Here is an 18,471-nt window from a genome sequence, read left to right as displayed (position 1 = left end):
AGTTTCAATGGGAGTGGCCATGGACTGGTTGTCTATCATCCCAAATCTCTGAAAGATCGTAATAATATGCTTCCTTTGACCAAGGAAGATTTCATTCGACTTCTGCCACACTTCTAGTCCCAATAAATAATGTATCAAAAACATTCATCTTGATCTCACAAGTCAACTCCCTCTGGCACTGAAGCAGGGCTTGATTGCTCCCTTTATCATGGAGGAAAATCCTCCTGCTACTGTTGTTCCCTCTATCACGTGAATCCTTCTGCTCCTAGTAGAAACAAGTTATATGATAACGAGATCAACCAAGACTCATCAGATATCCATCAATCTGAGAATGCTAAGGCCGAGGTCCGTACAAGGCTTTCTTTAGTCTGCAAACATGAGATTCCCTCTCATGTACCTCAAAGCCTCGAGGTGACTCTATGTACACTTTTTCTTCCTCAATCACTCCATTGAGAAAAGCGGTCTTTACATCCATTTGATGTAACCTTCAACAAAAGCAATAGAAATAATAGTTCTAACAAAAGTGTACATGACAACTGGAGCATGTGTCTCCTTATAGTCCTCTCCCTCTTTCTGAGAGAATCCTCATGAATCTTGCTTTGTACTTCTCTATGTTGCCATTTGCCGCATACTTGATCTTGTAGATCCACTTGGAATCATAGCATCCTTCAAATTTGTTGGCCTGCCTGCCCCCTCTGAACTAGGAGCTCTTCCGTTCATCAGGCATGGTTCTAGATGTCAATACAATTTCTCTCTCTTGAACACAAATAATTCTGGGAGAGTCCTCTTGTCATAGGCTTTGCTTCATTCTTCCCAATGCTTTCATTTGCTGCCAGAGCCTTGACAATTTTCATGATGTACTTGCAACCCTCATTGGGAGGTCATGGAAGAAACGATTATAACCCAACAAAAGAAACAAAGACAAGAGGCTAACTAATAATAAAGTAATAAATCAATAATCAAGGGAGAAGGATATAAAGTACTTATCTCTTGATCTGAGGATTGGAGGGAATTGTCAACTCCCTCTTGATCTTGCCTTCTTGCATAAATCACTGAAATCCATCTGCAATCTCTAGAAATGCTCATCCTTGTCCTCATTGTTAAATTTCTAAGTGCAATATAAACTAGCACAATATTTCTGAAATACTGATAATTACTTTTGATGTTGATCTTCTTTTAAATGATCCAATATATCATTCAGCAATTATACTTCAGAAATTCAACCATACAAGAATAATAGAACAATAGAGATCACAATGCACAAAGAGAAGACAAGATTTACCCTGGGAAAACCCACCAAGGGGAAAAACCCAACAACCTTTTCAATAGAGAAATTCTTCTATTCAATAAGGGGCACACCTAGAGTCTAGACCGATGGTCAAACTTGGTCAACCCCTCTAAGTCAAGCCTCCCAATCTGATCCAGCACTTTGCTCTGTTTGAGTTGACCCAGAATTTCGGCCCCCTGCAACAAAATTGCCCAGAAAATTTGCAAACCAGAAGAGAGAGAAACTATCCATGCGTGTGAGCTTGAGAGAGTGAGAAAGAGATGCAATTCGTCTTCTTTTTCGTCCTCCTTGCCCTTCTTGATCTTCGGTAAGATGCCCAGACACTATCTTCTTGAGGACGTGCGAATTTTGGTGCCAAGAGAATGAGGTGTAGTTGCCTTTATATAGTGATATACTGGGTTAAATGGTTGTGTCCTTTGCCCTGGTTCGAATTGACAAACTTGGAGCCAAAAATTTCAATTTCAAAATTCAAATTTTCTTCTTTTAAAAGTCGCAATGGGACTTTGACTCAAAATATATTTTTCTTTTGACTCTAGAATTTAAATATGCTTTACAATAATTAATATAAATATATCAAGTGGCCAAATATACATTATGAAGACCGACCATAGTTACAAAGTTCAACACTCATCATGAGCATGTTGCTTTCCATTCCTTCTTTGTATGAGCTAGGGTTTCTTCTTTTAGTGGATTCATCAATTCTCGGTCTAACTCTAGGGTTTTACCCCCAAACCCTAGGGCTCTCTTCAAATCATTCCTGCGGTTTACAAAATCCGTAAGTGTACTAGCTCTTCCAAGAAGGGGTCATCTTTTGCTTTATATGAGAGGGCCTTTCTCCATTGCTCCCTCTGGCTTTGGAGTGAGTCGTGACTTTCAATCTGTTCTGGCAAGGCCATAGTAACATGTCTCAGCCAATGAAAACAACATATACAAGGCATGAGCAACACTATTGATTCTATCTTTTGCTAAGAAGATTTCAATTTTGACCAGGCTCGAATCAAGGATGTTCCATTTCTGTCAACCTACCAATATCAGTCCAAGCAAATGTGTCAAGATCAATGATAGCCTTTGTAAGGCTTGTACTCCGCTTCTAGCACTGTAACAAAATAATACTCTCCAACTACCATGTCAACAAAGACATGAAAGTATGCTTCATGAAAGTAAGATGACTTTAAAGGAGGGAACAAGACTATGGCATTCCAATGTCTTCTACAGCATCTTACAAGAGAACTTGTAACAATCTTCAAGTGGCACAAGCATGGTCCAAACTTCCTTTATAGAAGAGTCATCAACAAATTTTGTCCACAAGTTTTGTTCGTAGATTAGAGGTTTCGACCCTCTTCTAGGGCACAAAACAAAATACTTAGTAGATCTTAGAAAACCAAGTAGCTCGGCCTCCTCATAAACATTGTAGCAATAACAACAATTTGTCCTTCTTGGGGACACTAGAGAACCCTAGAATCTCGACTGTTAACAAAAAATGAATTCTGCCCTTTTGCATGATCAACAAAACACAAAGATAATGTAAGAGACAAAAAGCGCCAGTTTGGAATTTATGTAAATTCTGTGTAAGTATAAGTAATTATTTATATAAAAAATTGAGTGTGTACAATACCCTAGTGGCGGTTTGCCTATATAGGCAGTGACTGGCCATGAGGAATGAATAGTCATGTCCTTTGACTATTTTACCTCCACAATAATGTTTTTATAATTATGTAATTATTTATATAATTAATGTTGTTATGAATATTTTATTCATAACATTGCCACCGCCTTTAAGATGCTTTGTCCTCAAGCATAACTAGAAGGGGTTCCTCTAATTGAACATGTTGCTATGGAGAGACATCTTTGCGTTGGTTGGCGAAATCTTCATGAGTATTTGTATCTTCCTGGAAGATGGGAGTGTTAACACCATATAATTTATATTGTCGTCCTTGTCATTTAAACCTCATGAATTGTTCTTCAAGGTTTGTAGTATAGCTTCCTAGCTGCATTAACCATTCTGCACCTAAAACTACATCCATTTCCTGGAGTGGTAGAGCAATTAGATCTGTTTGTAGCTCCAGTTCTTATATCTGGATTGAAGCTTTATGACATTCTCCTATTTCTTTGAACTTTTTCCCAGTAGTGACAAACATGGTCAGGTCCTTGATTGAGCATATACAAAGATCAAGTTGTTTAGCAAGATCGATGTTTATACAATTGTGAGTACTATCATAATCTACAAGTATATTGACATTTCTGCCTCTTATGAGTCCCTTGAGCTTTAGGGTTTCAAAAATGTTTATACTGTGGATTCTCCGGTCAATGATAAAGATAAAAACCACAGATCTCTCAAATCCAAAATCTCCTCTTCATGTTTGTTGATGGTGTAGTAAGCTTAATTGCTTCTCCTTCTAAGTGTAGCATGGCAAATTGAATAACATCTGTTTCATGCATGGGATTGAGTCAAAAATATGTATCCAACTTTTGCAACGAAGCACTAGTTGAGCATTTTGACGACCCATCAAAAGAGGGGATGGGAAACTTCCCTACCTCTCATGCCAAATCCATATTTTGTTGTTAGGGCTGCTCGAGTGTTCTCTTCCAACACTGCATACTCCCAAAAGTATTCATCAAAGAGCCTAATTTGCAATGTTGTTAAAAGCGCGAGCGGGATTAAATCGGCGCCGGGAATGAAGCAGAAAAAATCGGAAAAAGCGGGAAAAAAGCGGAAAAAAGCGGGAAAAAAGCGTTTAGTACAAAAATATTCATTTTTTTTCATTTTTTTTTCAATTTTCATTATAAAGCGCGCTGCCAGGGACCCTGAGCTTTTTTATGAAAAAAGCGGCAAAAAAATTTTTAGGCGCTTTTTTCCCATAAAAAGCGCGATTAAATCGGCTTAGGGAAAAAAGCGCGCGATTTAATCGCGCTTTTAACAACACTGCTAATTTGTTCTGTTGCTTCTTGGATCATTGTCTACTGTTGATTTAAAAATTGAGGGAATAAAGGTCTATGACTCCTTCAGTTGGTTGTCCTGTGGTTGGTTTGAGGAACAACATGGGAGAAGCCTGGGTTATGGCTGCTGCTTCCTTCAGTACCAACCCTATTACTTATGTTCAACCCATTATTACCAAGATTGTTTATGGCTTAGACCATAGCTCGAGTCATCTGTTGCGGTCCCTCCAGTAACACGTTGGTCATTTGTTGTTGTTGTTGGAGTATTGCATTTAGTAGGATAATAGGATCTTGATCCCCTTACCCTATGCGATCTTCCATTGATGGTTGATGGTTTTTCCTCTTTTTTCTGATAGTGATGTTGCTCGTATCCTCCGGAAGCATGCAAAGCTCATGCACTCACAACTGGCAGGATGTTTGCGCTTTGATTCCACAATAATATACGAGGGTAATTTTGTGCCTAGGGTTTCTTAAGATCCATTTTTGTTTAGAGGAAAAAATGCAGATTTGTCCTAGAGCGAATATATCCTTCAACATAAGCATCCATATAGTTCAACAATTCACAGTGTTAAGTTAGTCCAACTCCAACAATTCAGTGTAAATCAATCAATTCCAGAACAATCTCTAATCAGTGTTAATCTAACTAAGACTTTAGCATAACTAACCAATTCCAGAATCGTTCAAACAATGTTGATATGATTCATAAATCAACCTAGTACAACAATGTAAATCTAATGCAAAACTTGATTTATGACTAACTCACTGATATGAAACCTCATCCTATTTCAAAGACTAGCCAAGGGTGTAACGGAGACTCAGGAGTGGATCCATATCTCTTCCAAGAGTCAATGATATGCTTGAGAGGTGATCGAACTTTCGAAATTTGCTTGAAACCCTTTCACAAATGCCATGAAGTTTTCTGCATCAGTATCAGGAGCCTCATGCTTGTTCGAATCTCATGTTTGACTTCAATGAGGGTTCGAGCTGGTTGAGAAGATCCTCCTTCAACTCCAGACAAATTCGAAGGGCCACAAGATAGGGTTCGCTCCATAGTTCCAACCACAAAATTTTATTCCGATTACTATCCAATGCCAGGAGTATATTCAACCCCTTCAAGAGGGTTGATCTTGCAATGATAGGCACCTCAAAGAACTTTGGTCTGTCCAAGACTTGTGTTAATTTTAGGCAACAATGGTATGTTCTATGCTTTAAAGCAATTTTACTTCAATTTCTTTATTAGCCCAGTATCAATATTCAGATTAGCAATCACATCAACATGATAGTAAAATGCAGATAGAACATAAATATAAACAGTAGAAGACAAGCCAAGACAAGAGGACACAAGATGTGGCACCAGATAGGGACAAACCCCAATGTGGGGAAACCATTGATCAAATCTTCTTTTAGCCTTCAATAGTTCAGCAGAGAGAGATAGTACAATTTACAAATCTGATAATTTATAACAGCAGCAAAAGAGCCCTAACCAGAAAAGTCAACGTTGGTCAACAGGGCAGATTTGACCCTTAGCAAATCGATCAACTTCAGTCAACTTCGGCCTCTAAACAGCAAGATAAAACAACCCTCAAAACAGTGAAATTCAGGCCAGTCAAAGTCTGGTCAAATAGCCCACCTGCGGTTAGCCCTAGCCGCAGTCAACGCCGATCAACAATCAACGTTTAGCCTTGATTTCTGTGCCCAGAAATGCGGCCTGCCCAAATAGAGATAGCCCTCACAAAAAACGCAGTCAAAGGAAGTCAACGCATGCTGGTCAACGCTTGGTCAAACTGTCCAAAAATTCGGTCTCCTGAAATTTCCGTCTCCTGAAATTTCAGCCTCCTGAAATTTCGCTCTCCTGAAATTTCGGACGTGTGGAGAGAGAGAGGTCCAGAAATCCGTACCCAATCAATGAGGAAAGAGGTTGAGAAGTATGAAGACGAGTGTGTCCAAATGAGGCTAAGGCATCATGTATTTATAGCAAATGTTGAGGATGAATAGACGTGACTGTTGGGCTTCTGAGCCTACATAAGTTTGCTGGCCGACCTTGACAATTTGTCCATAATCAAAATAAATTCATAACTTCATTTGTACATGTCGGAATCGGATGATCTTTAGATCAATCCTACACCTCTCAGAGAGAGGAATCCAAGAAAAATATCAGCTGTCATAAATAAGATGACCCATGTGGAGTTTGGCCCTAGTTGCCAATTTTAACAACTTGATTGCAGAAACAATCTGTTAGCTTCAGGAAATTTCCGGCTGCTTCAAATGAATTTCAAAAGTGTTTGTCTGCTTGACTATGCTAAAAAAACTGCTGTGGTCTATAACGAGTTACCCTTGTTCTCAAAACTCGTCCTTTTGCCTTAGGATACCCCTATATTTGGCCTTAGAATAGTCCGCATGAATTTAGGAAGACCATGGATGCCTTTCCATAGGAGATCCCAACTTGAATTAGGGTAACTTGTCACTGCTTGCTCTAGGGTGAATCCATATAGCCTCAGCTCGATCCGCCTTAGAGGATTGATACCAAAAACTTGCTACTCTTCAGATAGTAAACCCCTGTTGCTAGAACAATTAAACAAGAGATAGATTGGGATTGAAAAGCTTTGCTGCTTCCTCAAAAAGATAATTCCTTGTGGCAGAACAAGTAGAAAAAAAAGAAGTGACTAGGTAGGGTGGGATCACCTCCACCGAAACTAGTGTAAAGAGAAATTGAGGTCTTAAACCCTCAGAGCATCAAGCACAACAAAACAGAGATGTAATAAACCACTCCAATTCATGCCTCATGTGCTCTTAGGTCTCTTGTATTTATAGATTTCCTTGATGGGGGTTTTCTTTTTAATTGAGTGATGTTCACACCAAGCCCCAACTTTGGGCTTTTTGCCCAGCGACCCCAAAACTTGTCCAACATTGGGCATTCTTGGGGTTTTCCCATTTATCTAGGACTATAGCCTACAGGGATCGATAGGCTACTTCGTCCCTTGTGTTAATTAATCCTCTGGGAATATTATAGCAAGTAAGGCGGTAGTGGAAGCATAGTAGGTACATCAGTGATTTTAATTAATTGTGATTGTATGACCAATGGAACGATCATTGTATGGCTACTTAACAATGGTACGAATTTCAATACGTAATTATTTTCCCAAAATTAAAATGACTGTATGTTGTACGAGGTGTAAGTATGGATAGTGGTAACAATGAATCCTATGGGTGTTTTTTTTTTCCCTTTAAAATTTAAATCTCTAGTGGTCAACATAATTTTGCAATTTTAAATGTGGGGGTTGATTTTTGGTCAGATGACCTTGGAATTGGAGGAACTCCGATTTCTTTTTTGCGGCTAAAAGCCTGTAGTTAAGTTGCAAAAGGCCAATGGCCAAGATCAAAAACTTGGCTCTGATACCTAATGTGATAGCCAAACCTGGCTCACGAGTTAAAAAATTTATAATACTTGGAATATAGTAGAAGAATCCATTCATAGGAGTAATAATGTATATATAAACTGTATGAATGAATGATATCGATTTTACAATGAGGGCCCCGTATCTATACCTAGGTGGGATGCCCTTTCACTGATAGTCATGTATTTTAAGACATGTCCTTTCATTGTACTAATTATCATTAATTATTATTAATTATTTATGAATTATTTATTTATATTATTTATATATTTATGTTCATAACAGTCGTAAAATATAAGTAGGGAAAAATAGATAAGCCTTTTGAGTAGATCGAGCAGGTCAGAATTGCAACACTTTGGGATACAAATCCCGTTGGCTAGAAATAAGGTCAACAAAACCTTATTTAGACTTTTGCCTTAATTGCTTAAGAATCAAATTTGGCAACTCTCTTTATGCTACTTGTGTCAATTACATTACAAAAGAATCATGTTTGAATATGCTGTCTTAGTCTATTTTGTATAAAGTTTCAATGCATAGATTTAGGCAATAGATAGTTGATTACCTGCTTGTATCATGTTCTGTTCATGAAATATATTAGATTTAAAGTGATGACCTAAGTATTTTAGCTAATAACTGTATTTCTTTTGTTTTTTGATGATTAATAGGTACCTCTTCCGCAAGATGTAAAAGCTTTAGATTGGCTTCGATGTCAGTGTCAATCTTCTAGATTGTTTCCACGTTGCTATTTTTCTCCAAAAAGTTCTCATGGCCACATTGATGAATCAAAAGAAAATGGACTTAATAAGCATATGAACCAGCGAAATAAGAACATTTTGAAAGGTGTTGCAGGAATTGGATCTGCAGTTCTCTTCAAAAGTTTGAATCGTTTCTCTGCCAACGATTGGAAGGCAATACGGAGGTAATACCTATTGGATTTTCCTTTCCTATTCTATTTATTCTGCAAATATATTAAGAGAATGTTGTACTTATTTTGACATGCTTAATGTTCTGTAATTAATATGACGTTTGAGTTAGTTTTATGGTATTTACTATTTAATCAATGATCACCCTAGAACTAATATCTTTAAATGAGGAGATGAAAGCTACTTGGGCATCCACTTTAATTTATTCAATTCACATTTGGAAGGGAGTAATTAGTAAGGAATTGTCAAAATGACAAGGTAAACAAATTGGAAGAAAAGCAAACGTAATGCTTGACAAGAATTCGTAAACTTTGACAAGCATGCAAAGCATTTACGGTAATTCAAGTTCAATATCGAAACTTTAACAATCAAGCATTTCCCAATTCATTATCATTATATATATATATATATATATATATATATATATATATATATATATATATATATTAATATGTTGGTTTGACCCACCGTTATTTGAACATTGAATCTCATGCTTTACATCGTACTTCATAGCACAGCGATCGCCAATTGAGCTGCCCCTATGGGCATCATTAAACTTTTAAATATATATTTTATTCCAAAGAAAAAAAAAACATGTTTTTTTATTTTAGTGTAGAACAAAAATCCAATGTTTCTCCAAGTTTCCATGAGGTGGGGATGCGGGAGTGGGAAAATTGCATCAATGGGATATGTAGACGCACCCCCCAAAATTTTGGGAACATTGTGGGGGACATTGGGGTCTTCAACATAAATGGCACCGGACAAAATACTAGAACATTTAAATTAGAACATATGAAACTTAAAGCATAAATGATTGATTGTTTTTGTTTGTTTGTTTAAAGTTTGACTTCTCATTACTTAAATAAAGCATTATAGAAGAGATTTCTTTGTGCTACTGGCCTGCCAATGGAAAACCAGCCCAGTAACACAGGTTTTTAGTCTTAAGGTTACAAAGATCTCGCTTGACCATGTCATCAGGCAAAAAGAAAGTATCGCTGTAGCTTACGTAGAATGCCGAGTGGCAGTTCGCATGAAAGCCTTGCTCTACACAATCAAACCAACTAAAACAGAGAGTATGCATGTATCAGTATGAAAAATGAGACATTCCATGAGCCCTGCTGGATTAAAAAGATTGCGATAATGAAACTTGGATAGGAAAAGCCAAGCTACATATGGACAAAGCCAGGCTGTGGGGCTACTGGTTACCTGGAGCTACGCAACACGGGCTGCCTGTAAAAACCAGCCAGACCACGAGCACTTGAACCACGAGCTAGGAACACTTGAACCATGAACACCTGAGCCACGAATGCTTGAACCACGAGCTACGAACACTTGAACCATGAACGCCTGAGCCACGAATGCTTGAACCACAAGCTAGGAACACTTGAACCATGAACACCTGAGCCACGAATGCTTGAACCATGAGCTACAAGAAATCTCTTGATTGAGCCGTTGAACCGCCACCCTGTTGTAACTTATTTTGACACCTTGGAAGTTACAAATTTTTTAAAAATTTATTTGCCACCTTCCTTCAATTTTATCCTTACCTTGACAAATACCTTCCTTTAAATATCATTCCATCTAACCCTTTCCATTGCTAAAGCATGAAGTGTATGAGGTTTTTATAAATGTCTCCGAGTTATTTTTAATAGTTTTTATTTTAAATAAAATTCAATTTTATAAAATATATATAATTATATTTTTTATAAAATTATTTATTTAAAATATTAAAACTTAGTTTAAAAATAACAAACCCAATCTCTAAACTATAGGAACCACATTTATTATCGTATTATATATGTCAGCGAAGTCAAAAAGTCAAATTAAATTTGTGTCTCCACTTGGCATTTAATCATTAAACCACCCTAATCTAAATGCATCGAGATTTGTGAAATGTCAAATCAATGGAAAATCGATGGTTTTCGGGGGGGGGGGGGGGTTGCCTTTTTGACTTTTAACCTACAGCCCCCCTCTGAAAAGTCGTTTCACCTTTACTGCTTTTTACAACTGTCCTCCTCTCGTTCATTTTGGATCCCCCCCTCTTCCAAAAACATTTACAAATAACCCCCTGGAAAGACCCTTGTAAAACCATTTTTACATTGGTTTAAATTTAAAAATTTGAGGTGAGATATGCAAGCAAGCTTATATACTATAAAGTATGTACGAAAGGAGATAATGGATGAAGCATTTTTATAGTCGTCTGGGTGAAAAATTGAGGTAAGGGGAGGCTGAGTAAAATGAAGTAAAGAGGAGGATGAAGTTTCCAATGCTAGAAAGAGATTTCTTCCTTATGGGATAATTATACAGAGGTAAAAATGAAATTCAAGCGAAAAATTGACAGAAGGAATTGAGCTAGGAGGAAAAATCACTTATGTTCATTTATTTTCCTGTATGTTGGCACAAAGGAATATTTAAAAAAGTTTTGATTTCGAAAAACTTTATATAAATTATGCACATAGTTTTGAAATTGAAAATAATTTTAATTATTTTTAAAATCAAAACCATGGGAAAAAACCAACAACAGTTTTACAGAGATAAGGAGGAAAATAAATTATGAAGAGAAAATGTACGGGAACATAAGATTTGGATAAATTCTTATCCAAATATTTTACAGGAGTAAAAAAGGGAAACTAAGAGATATTTTACCAATCATGGCAAAACAACACATGGTTTTAGGGCAAAACAAGACATAGATTTCAAAACAAGACATGGATTTCAAACAATGGATGGATTTACGGGATGAAATTATTTGAGGAAATATTTTGAGATTTCATTTATGGAATTCATGAAAATAGAGAAATATGAATTTACAGGTTTAAGCAAAATATTTGGAAAACATTTATCAAAATATTTTCTTCCCAAATATTTTACGACAATGGTGAAGCACTTTAAAAAGTGACATAAAATCATTGGTCAATTCAAGCATTGGAGATTCAAAGGACACCTAGCAAAAAAGATTAGTCAACCAGATTATAGACATGATTTTAGCATTTGAAGAAGGAGGAAGATCAATAGCCATTCTTGTTCATATTTAAAATCAGAGGTATCACGTTCAAAGGACACCTAGCAGCAGAAGATCAACAAACTGGGATCAAAGTGTAGTTTTCCAGCAGACAGTTTAAGCAGCTCAAGAGTTCAAGGCAAAAGACTTGCAAACAACTCCAAATTTCCTGCAGTTTTTCAGAGATTCTTTTTATTTTTAGTTTATTGTTCAGATTTTTATTCCAAAAAGCTAGACACAGTCAACTTAATGTAATGTTCTATATATTGTTTCAATTGTAATGTAAAGGGGTTGGCTTTTGATGCCATGACCCTGTCGCTTTGTAAAAATTTTATTACAAAATTCCTAATTGAAGTATTCTACCTCCAGTTCTTAACAAAAATTGCTTTTCCTGTTGTTTTTCCAATAGTTTGATACCTTATTTCTGCACATATTCAAGGTAACATAGGAGATCTGGGTAAGAATAGATTGAATATCAATCTCTCTGAAAGTCCTTGCAAAGTTATAATCATTTAAAGAGATTAATTAACTGAACTGTTTGTCTTGGTTAATTCCTCTACATCTGTTAATTGTTGCCTTCTGTCATCTCTTGAATGTGTTCTGTTTGGCTGTAGAAATATTCTATATGCATCCACTATGTCTGGTTGATTAAGTATTTAGTATGACTGCTTAATTATCATGAATTCTCTTATATTCTTCTGTCAAATTCTTTAAAAATCATGTTATTTTGTCAAATTGGATGTTGGCACTTTGACCAAGGACTTTGCAAGAGAGGGATTTATTCATGGATAGAGATTGTGTAATCATCAACAACCACCCACAATAAATTATATATTTGGCCATTGTGCTCCATAGGTTGTTGTCCAATGACAATGAACATCGTTAAAAAAGTCTCGTGACATTTGAGGGAGCCCCCTCTGGTTCAAGGGCCAACTTGAACCTAAAGATTGGTCGAGTTGGTTTCTTGGCGTAGTTTTTGTAGCCAAGGACTGCCTACGAGAAACAAGTACAACACACCCAACGACGTGAACCTTTGAATGCCTGTCGAGGCATGCTGTAAGCTGAGCCACTAACTGACCACCAAAGCGTACTGCGCACCAATGGAGCTGAGACTTGGGCTGAATGACCATTAGAATTCCCACAAACCAAACTTTGAAGGTTGCCACCCCAGGGCTTTTGAATACAATGCAGTCCTTGATAGTTAAGATTGGGCCAAAGTCAGAGATGAAGGCGAAAATTTATTGAAGACCCATCTTGGCACAAAATTTAACTTGGAGCCTAGCTAAAGTAGTTTGCGGGTTGAAATAAGGCAAGAAATGGGGCGTGAGAGACGAACTATTAGAGTGAATCTGGCAGGCCAACTTGAACCCCAGAGCATCCAGGTGAATTCTGGAGGATAAAGAGGACCCAACATAAGGTGCATAGCAATGCAAATCCTCCAAGCCCGAGCGAACCAATAGATGCCCAGAGTTGGACCAACCAAAGAATACATGGAAGTAATGAGAACGATTGGTATAGCTGCTTGAGACAAGCATATCTAGTCGCATAGAAAGGTAAACAATACTGCTCACTACGAACAGAGGCATATCTTAAGAAAGGCGCCACCATCACATGACATTATACCTTGCCATCTTCACGAGGAAGCCTTCGAGGTAATAATTGACCGGTATCATAAGCTTGCAAGTTGAATCGGGGATAAGTACAACCACCCAAAGCCCGTAAATGCCCACCTAGTGTGAGGATTTAACGAATTGTACTGATGCCATGGATAGAGTGTTTGGAGGGCCAAGTTGCCACTGATTCCAAATGTTTCCATCATGACAATGACATGTAGTCGGATTCGTCCACTGTCGTGGGGGCATAAATGATTAATTGTTGAAATTTTATCATCTTATACATAACGATGTAACATGATAATTAATAAATCATGATTCATGAAACGTCTATAGACTATCACCACATGTATTTCACATTATATTTAGAAAATTAAACAATTAGAGGATAGGACTGTCTTTTGAAGTTTAAAGACAAAAGTTATATTTTTCTTCGTATGTGTTTGCTAAAATCATGATAGAGGAGTTCAACAATCCACACCACGAACAACTGGGTACATAGGGGGTCTGGTGCCTTTGATTACCTTCATAGAATTCAATGGAAACACTACAATCTGGCCAATCTTGAAACCTTGAAAACTGTTAGGTCCATTGAATTATGAATGAGATATGATAGTCTACTTTCTCCATATGAAGTCTGATAAGGTTGGATGTGGGGAACATCTCACTTGAAGTACCCATGTGCCAAGAGTGTGGGGAGTGCAGGGAACATGTCTCCTACCCTCAAGAATGCGCCCCCATGTAACATTGCAAAAAACACACTCTTCAGGTCCTCTTGGTACAATACATAGAATGAATATTGTCCAATTGAAGTGAAACAAATCAACATATAGCTATTCAACTATATCCTTAAAATCTATTAAGCTCTTCAAAGAAGTCTATCCTCCTTAAACATTAGAAAAAGGTCCTTATAATGATGTACTACAATCAGAAAAGGAAGTCTATGAAGCCATAGATCAATACTATATTACTAAAAGAACTATTTTTCTTGAGTTATAGTAGCGACAATGCCATCCAACACTTCCTCAATATGAAATTGTCCCTCAGGCGAGGGAACATTGTATTTTGACAAAGAATCAACTATTGAATTTGATTCTCTGTAAAAATGGGTGAAAGAAATCCGATTAAACAGTCTTGAATTCTCCTGTAGATATTTTTCTGGAGGATGTAATAAAATATTCTATACATGCAGGAGATTATTCAACGCTAACTAATGCAAGTTACCAAAAATGTGTAGATTGTATTGAAATTTGTCCAGTGCCAACTTTAGTAAATGCTTCAACCCCATAAATTCTCCAAATTTATCGGTACCTTTTCCCAGATTGGCTTTGAACCTGAAGAAGTGTGAGACAGATGTAGAACACCACCAAAACTGCAAAGTGAATCCAACCCTTGACATGCCCCATCAAAGAACTCCCATGATTTAGACTTGTCTATCATCACTTGCCTGATTGTTTTAGGATTAATAAGGGTCTGATAGAGCTGAAATAGTGAGCAAACTTGTGTTGTAGTGTAGAATGTAGGAAGGATTCTGTTTTCAAAAATCACCAAGTTTTGCGCTAACCATACTCCCCATAGGACTAGAAAGGGAAGTGTCCTATAGAGTTTTAGGTCCTTTCTTTCAAACTAGACCTCCAAACGGGCTCCAACACAGGCCTACATCGTAAATGTTCCTATCCTAATAGGCCATAGCCATGTCCCTACATATCTGCTTAATTCGTTCAATATATATATATATATATCACTACAAAACAAATGTTTTAGACATCAATACACCCTTAATCCTACCATATGGCAAATTATTGCTAAGTCAAGTGCTAAAACTCAAGATCATCCCTAGTGCTAGCATTCATCTTCATTTCTTCTCTAGGGTTTACATCACAATCTCTAGGTCTTCCTTTATTGCTTCACACAAGCACTAAGAACTCTCCAAGGCAATTTTATAGATGGAATAACGAGAACAATGTAGACAAAGACATTCTCTTCACTCTATACAAAGTAGGTGAGGGAGGCCAATATTAGTAAAGTGGACTAATTACACAAGCAATTTAATTTAATGCACAAGATAAGGTCTCCAAGTGAAGTGCTCTCTCTCCAAAGAATACACGTCAAGAGACCAATCCTTAGGTGGTGCACTCTCTAAGTATGGTTTGCAAGTGTCAAGTTCTCTTCATCACAAGGCTTCTTGCTTTCCAAGACAATCATCCCATGCTCCTCAACACATGTATCTTGGGTCCATAATCAATCCCATGTAATGTGCTCTCAACCCAAGCATCCTCAAGTCAAGTGCTCATCCTCCTAAGGTATGCCATGTGATCCCAATGCTCCTGGGTCAGCCTCCTTTCCTCCTATTGCCTAGTGCTCATCATCCAAGGTAGGTCCACCTCCCATGCCAAGCAACCATCTTCTCAACATGCATGCCATGTAGAAGATATTAATGCTATGTAAGATAACCACCTCCTCAAGAAGTGTGCCACTTCTAGCACCATGTCCAAGGTCAAGCAACCATGAATAAAAAGCTCCCTAAATGTCATCTAGCAAAAGGTCTATAAGATACAATTAAGGAGCTAGGGTTTCACCATGCACCCCACATAGTTTCAGAACAACCCAAAAGTTAACAATTTAGGTCATGGAATCACCACTACTTATCCATTTCCTTACACAATCTTAGGTGTTTTCCCTTAATGCACTCACTTCCTTTGGGAAATCCTTCCTAGCAAGGTTAACAACTCAAGTCCAAGTTGTTGATTGTCTTTTGGGAGAGCTGATGTGGTAGTATGAGGATGAAATACAACCACTGTACATCATGAAGATCGGGGTGTCCAAGTTTGTATCTTAGCCCAAGTCTCATTGCTCACTACCACCATATATTTCTTATCATAAATTTTGAATTTCCATCTACTAGCCACTAAATCATCTAGATCACTACAGGCTGACATGAGGTTTCAAGATTATGGGTTCAGAATGTAAGTTGGAGACATTGTAGGCTTGGAAGACAATTTGAATGTCATGGAGGATGGAATTAACTTGGTGGAAACCAAAATCATGCTTCATATAGCTTTGTTTCTGTATGAGACACGTGTTCTCAACAAAAATTTCAGTGGATTAATATTTGGACACATATTATCTAGGTGCTAGTGAGTTCACGGGTTCACACATTGCAAGGGAATGTTTATCCCTTCAACTATCGATTTCCTCGCCTATTGTGGACTCGTAACCTTCTTTTATCCGAACAACCTTCCTTGGGCATTATATTGGTTTATCCTTATAAATTCTTAAAATATGTCATTGAGTATCAAGGGGACACTGCCACATGGTATCTAAGGTAATATAAAGCATAATATAATCCAAGATATACATCCTACCATTCTCTAGTCATTTCTTGTCCATGGGCTTTGCACTTGGAATTTGTACAAGAAATTTATAATAATTACAACATGGGTGCATTATAAACTAAGTTCATAGGACTCAACACATGACAAAATAACCATGTCACATGCTATGTACATAATCTTATTGAGATATTACATGGGTCAAAATCAAGGCACTAGATCGTCTCTCACTTGGAATAGCACCAACCTTGGTGCTATTTGTAGATTGGAACAAAAACATGTATGCTTCCATCATGGCATCCTCTAGCTCCTAGGTGATCTCATCCAGGGTTTAGTGCTTTCATTGCATCTTAACCTTGCCCAATGGTTAGGTTCAGGAGCAATGTTACTTTCTTGTCAAGGATGAATAATGGCTCTGCTTGTAACTCTTCCTCTGGTTCCACCTGAACCAATGCCCAATCAATAACATGTTTAGGATCATGTACATATTCCTTAAGCAAAGAAACATGAAAATCATTGTTAGTTCTAATGTTTGTTGGCAATGCAACTGTATATGCAACTGGTCCTATCCTATCTATGAAGTCAAAATGCTTGCAATATTTGGTGCTAGCTCGGGACAACTCCCAAGCTTTAGTGAGTTCTTCCTCAGTTTCACTCCATGGGAAACATGAACCCCACCACCAAATTCCCTATGTGCTTTGTTCTTATCTGCATGACTTTCCTCTGTCTTAGGCCACCTTCAAATTCTGTTTTATTTTGACAATCATCTCTTCCATTTCTTTGAGCAATTTCAACCCCAGTATAACTCCATTTGCTGGGTGGATCTAGCTCTTTGGAGTGTTGCATCTTCTGTTGTACAAGGATTCAGATCGACTCATCCCAAAGGATATGCATTACACCAATTATCATATGCAGACTCCACAAGTACATTTACCCTTCTCACTTGGACTGTTTGCCGATCACATACATGTGTAGTATGTTTTCAATTGTTTGGTTTACTCTTTCCATTCCCCCGTCAGACTGCAGATGGTAGGCTGTACTTGAAATTCAGATGTGTGCCCAATACTTGCAACAGATTCTTCCAGAAGTTTGGGGTGAACCTTGTGTCTCTTTTAGAAACAATGGCTTTGGGTGGTCTGTGCAATCTAACAACCTCTTTCATGAAAATCTATGCTATGTTAACAGCTTTGTGTGTAGACTGCATTGGAAAAAAATGGGCAGCCTTTGTCAATTTTTTTCACCACCAGCATGATGGAATCATCCTACCTCACTGTTCTCGGCAATCTAGTGATAATGTCCATGGTCACCACTTCCCTTCTATTCTAGTAGCGGCAAAGGCTCTAGTAATCAAGCTGGACCAAGCATTCCTTCTCTCACGTGGGAAGGCTGGTATGCCATTGTATTAGAGAAGTTTCTTGCGTGCATTAAAAACACTGAGGCATGATTAGTTGGATTGTCTATGCCTTGTCTTCATTAATATGCAATCCTTCATTTACATAGTGCAATATTTACATTACATTTCTCTTTATTTTCTTGATACATGTTACTTTATCAGCAAGTAACAATTATTAACTATTGTGGTTTGGCAGGTTTCTTTCTGTGGATTCTCCTCTCATAAGAGTGTATGGATCCATTCGCTTTAACTCTGAAGTAGAGCCATCACTTGAATGGTCAGGATTTAGTTTTTTCTACTTTGTTGTTCCTCAGGTGAAGACATTAATGTCATCTTAAGTTGTTTCAGATGCATTTATTATATTTCATGGCAATTTCATCTTTTCATCTACATTTTCATGTTAAATCACTCCTGTAATTCCCTTTTCAACTTATTTGGAATTGACTTACGTACACACTGACTGTGTGAACAGATTGAATTAGATGAGTTTGACAGATGCTCATTTCTAGCAGCAACTATTGCATGGGACAATTCTCTTTCATGGACCTTGAAAAATTCGCTAAACAAGCTTGAGTTATCTCTGCAGCAG

The 18,471-nt window shown here is 37.5% G+C and overlaps 1 protein-coding gene across 5 annotated transcripts in view; it reads left to right on the top strand.

Moving 5' to 3' along the window:
• PHYLLO (2-oxoglutarate decarboxylase/hydro-lyase/magnesium ion-binding protein) overlaps positions 1-18,471 on the top strand; it is a 439,001-nt gene that overhangs the window by 10,333 nt on the left and 410,197 nt on the right. For all 5 annotated transcript variants that reach the window (XM_089447470.1, XM_089447471.1, XM_089447473.1 and 2 more), the window contains exons 3-5: positions 8,286-8,539; positions 18,079-18,196; positions 18,355-18,471. In XM_089447470.1, the coding sequence (XP_089303596.1) occupies positions 8,286-8,539; positions 18,079-18,196; positions 18,355-18,471 (489 nt within the window). The remainder of the gene's footprint in view (positions 1-8,285; positions 8,540-18,078; positions 18,197-18,354) is intronic.

The sequence above is a fragment of the Pinus tabuliformis genome, chromosome X, assembly GCF_031772625.1.
Source record: "Pinus tabuliformis cultivar Carrire ecotype Pingquan chromosome X, CPIR1, whole genome shotgun sequence".
Classification (NCBI taxonomy): Eukaryota; Viridiplantae; Streptophyta; class Pinopsida; order Pinales; family Pinaceae; genus Pinus; species Pinus tabuliformis.
This window is presented reverse-complemented; position numbering and strand designations above follow the sequence as displayed.